This window comes from Protomyctophum bolini (genome assembly GCF_963924005.1).
Source record: "Protomyctophum bolini genome assembly, chromosome: 11".
Lineage (NCBI taxonomy): Eukaryota > Metazoa > Chordata > Actinopteri > Myctophiformes > Myctophidae > Protomyctophum > Protomyctophum bolini.
In genome coordinates, this window is record NC_137872.1 from 736,806 (window position 1) to 747,051 (window position 10,246).

The window sequence follows — 10,246 nt, forward strand, 5'->3', positions numbered from 1 at the left end:
ATAAGTGGGAAGTATTATTAGTTCTGTAATAATATGTTAACACTTTTCTTCTTTCTTCTTCAACATCCATCCTATAGAGCAGGATGGAGGCCTCGTTTGGCTCCGCCTTCTCAGCCGTAGCTGCTGGAACTAAAGGTAAGAAACACACACACACACACACACACACACACACACACACACACACACACACACACACACACACACACACACACACACAAACCTAAGTGTGGTTGAGCAGTGTGAGGCCATATTACTCCATATAAATCCGCGTAGATGTGTGTTTTCCAGCAGAGGGTTCCAGTAGCTACAAACAGCACCGCAGAACCCCCTCCTCCTCCTCCACCCCCTACTCACCCAGAGACGACGATGAGAGCATGGTACGCACGCACACACACGCACACACACACACGCACACACGCACACTTGTGCGCGCAAACCAGACCTCTCTCAATTAGGTTTATTGGCATGGGACATACTGTATTCACAAACGTGTTTCAGGTTACATGATGTTACACGAATTTCAACAAGATTCACAGGAAACTCTCCATTACATATAGTATATTATAGGTGATACATGCGTCTAATTATTTCTCTTATGCAGTCCATTATTTGATTGCTAGACACCGTACACCGATTGTTATTCTTCAAGTGTGTTCAGAACAAATTGCGCTGCTCATAAATGATATATAGTAGCAGGAATTATGTTAAATATATTGAACCGAGCCGTCTTGGGTGAATGAGTACTTAAATTACTGAGTCTGTGATTGGCTGTGTCCACAGCCAATCGATGCGAGAGAAAGGGACTCTCGAAGGGAAAAATAACTTTACCAACGCTTACCTGCGCGACCAAAGTGAAGCGATTGGAGCGACTGGAAACAAATATTATATATCTTCAGGTCTAGGACGTTTTGCCATTTTCTGGTCTATTTCCCCTTAGTTTAAGTCTGTTCTCACAGTGGAGGAGGACATTTTGTCTCCTCCTCTCCTTGTTCTGTTACCGGGTAGATGTTTGTATTGACTCATTAGACCCGTCTCTTTGGGTAGATGTTTGTATTGACTCATTAGACACGTCTCTTTGGGTAGATCTTTGTATTGACTCATTAGACCCGTTAGATGTTTGTATTGACTCATTAGTCTCTCTGTCTCCTCAGCCTCCCATGGGGACTCTGTAGATCTTTGTATTGACTCATTAGTCTCTCTGACTCCTCAGCCTCCCATGGGGGCTCTGTAGATGTTTGTATTGACTCATTAGTCTCTCTGACTCCTCAGCCTCCCATGGGGGCTCTGTAGATCTTTGTATTGACTCATTAGTCTCTTTGACTCCTCAGCCTCCTATGGGGACTCCTCTGTTACTGGGTAGATGTTTGTATTGACTCATTAGTCTCTCTGACTCCTCAGCCTCCTATGGGGACTCTGTAGATGTTTGTATTGACTCATTAGTCTCTCTGACTCCTCAGCCTCCCATGGGGACTCTGTAGATGTTTGTATTGACTCATTAGACTCTGTAGATGTTTGTATTGACTCATTAGTCTCTCTGACTCCTCAGCCTCCCATGGGGACTCCGCGGCGGTCAGACTCGGCCATCTCGGTGCGTTCGCTGCACTCCGAGTCCAACATGTCGCTACGCTCCACCTTCTCTCTGCACGAAGAGGAGGAGGACATGGTACAGTATAATATAACACATGGTACAGTATATGCATATTATAATAACACATGGTACAGCCACAAAAACATGCATATTAATATAACACATACTTGTCACCTTTTTCGTGAAATCATGTTTGGAACAATTACTAGTATTCGTTGACATGAATTGTATTGTCATACTATCTATCATAGTGTTGTTCACTCCCTTTTGTACAGACACAAATAAATCATGGGTCGTGACTTGTTTAACTATGTTAAAATGTTTTTCTAAATGGTAAAACATGGCAACAAAGTTTAGGGATAAGGGGTTTTAAGCGGTGGGTGCAAGATAGGGCCCTCTAGCTAAAACGACACGGCTGCATTTTTATGAATTAAAACATGGACAAATGTTAAAGATATGTTATTTAATGGTATCTTTACATGGCGTAGCTCTCAGGTTCCTCAACTCTGACATGACGAGTAGTGGGAATGACAGCTATGATAGTTTGTGCCCAAGGTGTACAGTATATGTTTTTGGATTTGTGGATTCTTAAAACATCCGCCACCTTATTTGTGATATACTGTAGAACACAACCTGAGCATCCCATGCTAGGGGTCATATTATGGTTAACCTGTGTGTGTGTGTGTGTGTGTGTGTGTGTGTGTGTGTGTGTGTGTGTGTGTGTGTGTGTGTGTGTGTGTGTGTGTGTGTGTGTGTGTGTGTGTGTGTGTGTGTGTGTGTGTGTGTGTGTGTGTGTGTGTGTGTGTGTGTGTGTGTGTGCGTGTGTGTGCGTAGGAACCCCAAGTGTTTGCTGAGCAGCCTTCAGTGAAACTCTGCTGCAAGTTGTGTTGTAATGTTTTCACAGACCCAGTCATCACCACATGTGGGGTGAGCCTCCTCTTTCTTCTGTCCTTCCTTCCCTCAGATTCTCTCCCTAGCCTAGTCTCCCATTCCCTGTTCATAACTCACTCCCAATCCTCCGCCGTAGTCTGAAAACCCACCTCCTCAGACTCCATCATGGCCCGTAGCACTTGCCCTAGCCTAGCCCCTTAGATAGCACTTTATGTAGACTTGGATAGTATTTCAGACAGACTTATATAGCTCGTTACGTAGACGGCACTAGAATTGCATTTTATGTAGTCATAGCACTTTATAGTACATTGTATAATATATAATATAGTATAGTATGTATAGTTGACATAGATACTCCACTGTTACGTTCTTAGTTTATACATGATTCATGATAACTACTTTTTATATATGTGATGTATGACATGCTTTTGTTTTTTGCTTAATTTAAGTCGCTCTGGATCAAGAGCGTCTGATAAATGCCTAAATTGTTCATAACTATAGCCAGTCATACCATAACTATAGCCAGTCATACCATAACTATAGCCAGTCATACCATAACTATTAGCCAGTCTCATGTCAATTTATTCAACTTTTTTCAGTATCATCTGCAATTATGCAGTCAACGTCTTTCTTTCTTTCTTTCTTTCTTTCTTACCTCTTTCAACCAGTTGTCCCTATTTTGGGCATTTCATTATAGGCATTTTCTTTGTTAAAAGTTTCCAAAGAAAATCCCCCAATTTATTTTCTACTACAGTAGCTCACATTCGTGTAGACTGGCTATTTTAAATAGCATTTATAAATGAATCTTTTTGAATTGGGCTTAACTTTTAAAAGATTTCAATATTATGGGTCAAACATTGGTACTCCTGGTCTAGGACTCTTAGGGCCTATTTTACCGCTGTTTCGGCGCTGTAGTGCCCAAATGATTTCGGCTCGTCAGAAAACTTCAGTAGCACCGAAGAGCCGACTTTAGGACAGTACCCCCCCCCCCCCCCGAACCTCAAATGACGTCACATTGTAGGCTCTACAGAGCCGAATGACGTCACATTGTAGGCTCTACAGAGCCGAATGACGTCACATTGTAGGCTCTACAGAGCCGAATGACGTCACATTGTAGGCTCTACAGAGCCAAATGACGTCACATTGTAGGCTCTACAGAGCCGAATGACGTCACATTGTAGGCTCTACAGAGCCCAATGACGTCACATTGTAGGCTCTACAGAGCCAAATGACGTCACATTGTAGGGCAGGCTCTACAGAGCCAAATGACGTCACATTGTAGGCTCTACAGAGCCAAATGACGTCACATTGTAGGCTCTACAGAGCCAAATGACGTCACATTGTAGGCTCTACAGAGCCGAACCCACTTTATTCGGCTCTAAAATAGGAGTATGAATCGGCCCTTAGCATCGGGCATCGGTCGGACCTCAGAACCTTTCCATTTCCTCTGATCTCTCATCATGTTCTCTCCTCTCTTGTTTCTCAGCACACCTTCTGCAGACGCTGTGCCCTGACCTCAGGTGAGTGTCATGATTTAGAATCCTTTTTTTTATTTTTTTTACGTCTGGTCTAAAAAGACATTTTTGGTGTTAGCATTATGTTATGCTTTAGCTCTTTAAAAATAGCAGATCGCGCTCCATGAGCTTGTAGATCTGCTCTGGCATAGTTTAGTAGCTGCATTTTCTGTGTCCTTCCCGTGTTGTCGTTTAGTCTGTCCCTCTTGTGTTGTGTGTGTGTGTGTGTGCGTGTGTTTCTGCGTGTGTTTCTTCTTTAAGCTGACGCGTCCTCGGTGTCTCTTCCCGTCGTAGACAAGTGTCCCGTGGACAACGCCAAGCTGACGGTGGTGGTGAACAACATCGCGGTGGCGGAGCAGATCGGAGAGCTCTTCATCCACTGTAAATACGGCTGCCGCGCGGCCACGCCTAGCAGCGCTACGACGGCCGCTAGCGGCGGGGGCGGGGCTACGGCCGGCGGCGCCGCGACCGTCACCGGCGGCGGCTCCTCGGTGGCCGCCAAACCCGGAGCGGCGCACGAGGTGGACCCGCTGGGCTGTCCCTTCACCATCAAGCTGTCCACGCGCAAGTAAGGACCGGGCCGGACCGTCCGGAACGGCTCCACAGCATACGCAGTGAAATCCTCTTACGCTATGTGTGCATGTGGGGAAATATAGACTTAAAGGGGAATAATCTATATATCTGCTATTTTGGAGGACCCCCAAAGGACCCCTTCGGGACCCCCACTCTGAGAACCACTGGCCTAGAGAACGCAGATTAATGGAGTCAATATGTAATTGTTTGGGTTTTGTTTGTCTGTGTATGCTATACTCTTTGACCTTTTTGTTTTTGCCCCTTTCTCATGTGTTCGTGTCTCTCTCTCTCTCTGTCTCTCTCTCTCTCTCTCTCCCTCTGTGGTTCTATGTCTCTCTCCCTCTCAGAGAGCATGAGGTGAGCTGTGACTACAGGCCGGTGCGTTGCCCCAACAACCCGTCCTGTCCTCCTCTGCTCACCATGAACCTGGAAGCTCACCTCAAAGAGTGTGAGCACATCAAATGCCCTCACTCCAAATATGGGTAAGAGACGCACTCACCATATACAGTGTCCATGTACAGTCAATCAGTGTGTCGTCATGAAGTGTATCATTGCTTATCCTCTCCTCTCTCCCAGCTGTATGTTCATTGGTAATCAGGACACGTATGAGACTCATCTGGAGGCGTGTAAGTTCGAGGGTCTGAAGGAGTTCCTGCAGCAGACGGACGACAGGTGAACTAAACACATCTTTAACACATTTAAAAACAGACGGACGACAGGTGAACTAAACACATCTTTAACACATTCTGACCTGAGTTAAAAACAGTTATTGAAAGTTAATTGAAAAGTTATTAAAAGATTTGCGCCTTATTTTTACGATTTTTCAAAAATAGCACTACGAGCTCGACATACCTTTACAAGCACCGTTGTGAGATGTCAGTTTAGAATGGTTGCTCCAACTCCATCTGGTGTTTAAAAAGAGAACGCACACGGATATTCGCCGACAAACCAGACAATCAACCATACAAGAAGTATGGCGGAAGTATGCCGCTACCATGTGACACATATGTCACATTTTGCCCATAGGCTTTTCTTAAAGTGTTTATCTAAAGACGGTTACGCCGCGGACAAAGCCAACTCGGGTCGTGACAAATCATGACAATGAACACAATGTTTTGGGCCGATCAAATAATTTATAAGAAGAAAAACTAAACAAATAGTGTTGTCTCCTGACTTTATTTTCTTCTTTCTAATGATTTGATCGGCCCAAAATATTGTGTTTGTTGTCATGATTTGTCACGATAACTGTCTTTAAATAAATACTTTTTGAAAAGCCTATGGAGAAAATGAATGGAGAATCATTTCCTGGGCCACTCGTCGTTCTGAAAGGGGGGGGGACTGCGACGCTGTATAGAAACGGTAAGGTATTGTGACCTGCATAATGTTCCTGACCTGAACCCCCTGGTCTCCAGGTTCCATGAGATGCAGCTGACGCTGGGCCAGAAGGACCAGGACATCGCCTTCCTGCGCTCCATGTTGGGAAAACTGTCGGAGAAACTGGACCAGCTGGAGAAGAACCTGGAGCTCAAGTTCGGTGAGGCAGAGACCAGAATGGATAGTGGTTTTTTTAGAGGGGGTTTTCAACGCCTTCAGTAAACTAAAGACCTGGAGGCGTGGTCAATGCTCTTTGGCCACTCAGAATAGCCAAATGGCATTGATCACGCCTCCAGGTCTTTAGTTTACTCAAGTTAGGGAATAAGACCTGGTACTTAAGACACGCAAAATACAGCCCACTGAGTGGTGTCCGATCCGAAATTAACCGAACTTAACCGGACTTGCCAATTTTTTTCTGTCATGCTGTTTTTCAGACGTGTTGGACGAAAACCAGAGCAAGTTGAACGAGGACTTGATGGAGTTCCGTCGAGATGCCTCCATGCTTAATGTAAGTCATATTATAATAAAAATTATGCTTTATTCAGATAGAACACTTTAGTTGACCAACTCAGTGCTACTTCACAGCAAAGGCAAATATCACAGCCTCAATGAAAGACTCAAAGTTCAAGTAATTAAATGGAAATGCGAGACCAACCTTTACCCATAATCTGTCTCGACAGGATGAGATGAGTCTCAACATAGGTATCATAATATTAATAATAATAATAATAATGTGTCTCAACAGGATGAGATGTCTCACATCAATGCCAGGCTATAATAATAATATTAATAATAATAATCTGTCCCAACAGGATGAGATGTCCCACATCAACGCCAGGCTATAATAATAATAATATTAATAATAATAATCTGTCCCAACAGGATGAGATGTCCCACATCAACGCCAGGCTCAACATGGGTATCATAATATTAATATTAATAATAATAATCTGTCCCAACAGGATGAGATGTCTCACATCAACGCCAGACTCAACATGGGCATCCTGGGCTGTGAGTAGAACCACCAACGTCTTTCATCCTCTCTTCACGTGTTCTCCTTTTTTTTTAAACCAACCCTTTCAGACCTCTTTTTACATTAACCCATTCTGACCTGAGATCACATTCTATAAAAATGTCTTCTACATCCTGACAGTTTTCTGAAAAAGATATGTTTCTATGTCAGTCGTTCTTCGCGATTTTTCAAAGATAGCAGACCTACAAGCTCGTAGCACGCCACTCGGTGTAGATCTGCTTGTAGATCTGCTATTTTTTCAATAGCTAAAGCATAACATAATGCTAACACCAAAAGGGGTTCCCGCCCCAGAATTGATTAACTCCTCTGTGAGGAGAAAGCTGTCTCGTTTTGGATGGAGATTGATGCTTTTGAATCGTCTGATATTTATTTTGGGCCTTAAATTGTCCCGTTTTGAAATGCAAATTCACTCTTTCTCCCTCGTGTATAACCCGCTAGGGTATTTCTAAATCATCATTTCAGTTGTATCTTATGCTCGCCATATCATTTCAAATGAAAATCCATCCCTAGAGGCTCAGCAGAAAATCCATCCCTCTCTCCTCCTCCCTTGTGTCTCTCTGAGATGAGATGAGATGAGATATTCTTTATTAATCCCAGAGGGGAAATTGAAGCGTTACAACAGCATAATGTGACACATAAAAAGCTAAAACTACTGGACAGACAGAAGAACACAAAACAGACACAAATGGACATAACCACACAAGACCAGGACCACCAAGGACCCTATATGCCATTTGGGGAGAGGCAGTTCTTATGCATTCGCATCGTATAGTCTGATAGCAGTTGGTCTTTCTGTCTCTCTTTATCTCTTCTGCGCGTCTCTCCCTCCTGTCTTTAACTCTGTGGTTCCTCTCCTTCTCTCCCTCCTGTCTTTAACTCTGTGGTTCCTCTCCTTCTCTCCCTCCTGTCCTCTCTTTAACTCTGTGGTTCCTCTCTCTGTGGTTCCTCTCTCTGTGGTTCCTCTCCTTCTCTCCCTCCTGTCCTCTCTTTAACTCTGTGGTTCCTCTCCTTCTCTCCCTCCTGTCCTCTCTTTAACTCTGTGGTTCCTCTCCTTCTCTCCCTCCTGTCTTTAACTCTGTGGTTCCTCTCCTTCTCTCCCTCCTGTCCTCTCTTTAACTCTGTGGTTCCTCTCCTTCTCTCCCTCCTGTCCTCTCTTTAACTCTGTGGTTCCTCTCCTTCTCTCCCTCCTGTCTTTAACTCTGTGGTTCCTCTCCCTCCTGTCCTCTCTTTAACTCTGTGGTTCCTCTCCTTCTCTCCCTCCTGTCCTCTCTTTAACTCTGTGGTTCCTCTCCGCAGCATACGACCCCCAGCAGATCTTCAAGTGTAAGGGGACGTTTGTGGGACACCAGGGTCCGGTCTGGTGTCTGTGTGTCTACTCCACCGGAGACCTGCTCTTCTCTGGGTCCTCAGACAAGACTATCAAGGCAAGACACACAACACACACAGACACACAGCTGATATCTACTGTATGATACACATGAAACAGATCTACTGTAGAATCTACTGTATAATACACATGAAACAGACACGCACTTCCATGTAAGAGGAAAACGGAGCTACTAGTTGTTGATGTCGTATTTTCTGCTGTCCGTCAGGTGTGGGACACATAATAATAATAATAATTAGAACTGCACTCTGTCGAGTGCATACTTGCTTGTTGCCATAAATGGCCAACTAGTGCGCAAGCAGAGCGCGCAAGTACTTTCGACCGCTACAAACTGTCAACCAATTACATATGTATATGTATATGTAATTTGTAAGTTGATTAGCGGTATACTGTGGTTACTTTGCGCCAAAAACCGTCCCAGCCAACCCGCCACTTTTGATGCGTATGCAAATAAAACAGCAAACTGTGCCTGATACTGCAGTGGTGCCAGATTACATACATGTCATGTATTCACAGGAGCATTACCTTTAATCCTCCCAACACTAAAACACATCGTCATTACGTCACCATCGAAAACCAATTACACTCTGGCATTGGGTCCTTTAATCCACATATTTCTTACGTCATCATTGAGAGCTAGTTATACATTATACACACCATGTAATCTGGTCCCAGCAAATCAGGCACAGTTTGCTGGGACGGTGCATACGCATCAAAAGTGTCGGGTTGGCTGGGACGGTGCATATACGAGTCCCCGGCGAAACTATTACTTGCTCGCTCTGCTTGCGCAAGTAATAATAAAACTTTATTTGTACAGGTGTGGGACACATGCACCACCTACAAGTGTCAGAAGACCCTGGAGGGTCACGATGGAATCGTCCTGGCTCTGTGCATCCACATGTGAGTAAAACCCTCATCCTATTGGCTCTGTGCATCCACATGTGAGTAAAACCCTCATCCTATTGGCTCTGTGCATCCACATGTGAGTAAAACCCACATCCTATTGGCTCTGTGCATCCACATGTGAGTAAAACCCACATCCTATTGGCTCTGTGCATCCACATGTGAGTAAAACCCTCATCCTATTGGCTCTGTGCATCCACATGTGAGTTAAACCCTCATCCTATTGGCTCTGTGCATCCACATGTGAGTTAAACCCTCATCCTATTGGCTCTGTGCATCCACATGTGAGTTAAACCCTCATCCTATTGGCTCTGTGCATCCACATGTGAGTTAAACCCTCATCCTATTGGCTCTGTGCATCCACATGCGAGTTAAACCCACATCCTATTGGCTCTGTGCATCCACATGTGAGTAAACCAGGGGGGCAGTCAGACAGATATTTTGTGAAGCCACTAAAGGAAATCGGGATTTCCTGAAAGTTCATATAATGGCCTGTTGTGGCGCTGTCATTGGGCCCAAAAAAACCCATAGCCCCATAGAAGTCCATGTATTTGGGCCCAACTTCACCTAGACTGTATTACCTTAATAAACATGGTCATGAATACTTTCTGCTTCCAGTCACTAGTTTAAAGTCTCATTTCTAATGTCATAATATTCTTTTTGGAAAATTATGGTCCCATTTATAAAAAGAATGACCATAAAGTCGCGTATGTTCTGAGGGGCGTGCCTACCGTTACAGTCTATGATCGGGATTCCCCACCCACTCGAGTCAAAATAAAAACCAACGGAGAAGAAGGGGGGAAGTCCCGCCTCGTTGTCTGGGCCAGCCAATGGGCCAGCTGGACCAAAACGGATCTAGAAAGATGGCGACTTACAATTCAAGGACTGACGGGCTTCATTTTACGTTCATGTTAGACCCGGAGAACGCTTTGTCCATATTTTTTTTGTCTATGGAGTAAACCCACACAGGTGCTCTCATGTTC

The 10,246-nt window shown here is 44.4% G+C and overlaps 1 protein-coding gene across 11 annotated transcripts in view; it reads left to right on the top strand.

Annotated features, from left to right (window-relative positions):
• Positions 1-10,246, top strand: part of traf7 (TNF receptor-associated factor 7) — a 35,248-nt gene that overhangs the window by 5,706 nt on the left and 19,296 nt on the right. For 6 of the 11 annotated variants that reach the window (XR_013964844.1, XR_013964845.1, XR_013964846.1 and 3 more), the window contains exons 3-15: positions 78-135; positions 274-377; positions 1,547-1,663; positions 2,423-2,515; positions 3,966-3,999; positions 4,255-4,561; positions 4,914-5,048; positions 5,143-5,238; positions 5,979-6,100; positions 6,375-6,448; positions 6,903-6,951; positions 8,270-8,397; positions 9,178-9,260. Coding sequence is in view for 8 of the 11 variants with exons in the window: in XM_080775602.1 (XP_080631728.1) it covers positions 84-135; positions 274-377; positions 1,547-1,663; positions 2,423-2,515; positions 3,966-3,999; positions 4,255-4,561; positions 4,914-5,048; positions 5,143-5,238; positions 5,979-6,100; positions 6,375-6,448; positions 6,903-6,951; positions 8,270-8,397; positions 9,178-9,260 (1,394 nt within the window). In the remaining 3 variants the exon portion in view is untranslated. The remainder of the gene's footprint in view (positions 1-77; positions 136-273; positions 378-1,546; positions 1,664-2,422; positions 2,516-3,965; positions 4,000-4,254; positions 4,562-4,913; positions 5,049-5,142; positions 5,239-5,978; positions 6,101-6,374; positions 6,449-6,902; positions 6,952-8,269; positions 8,398-9,177; positions 9,261-10,246) is intronic. The other 5 variants (XM_080775609.1, XM_080775607.1, XM_080775603.1 and 2 more) reach the window with 5 other exon arrangements.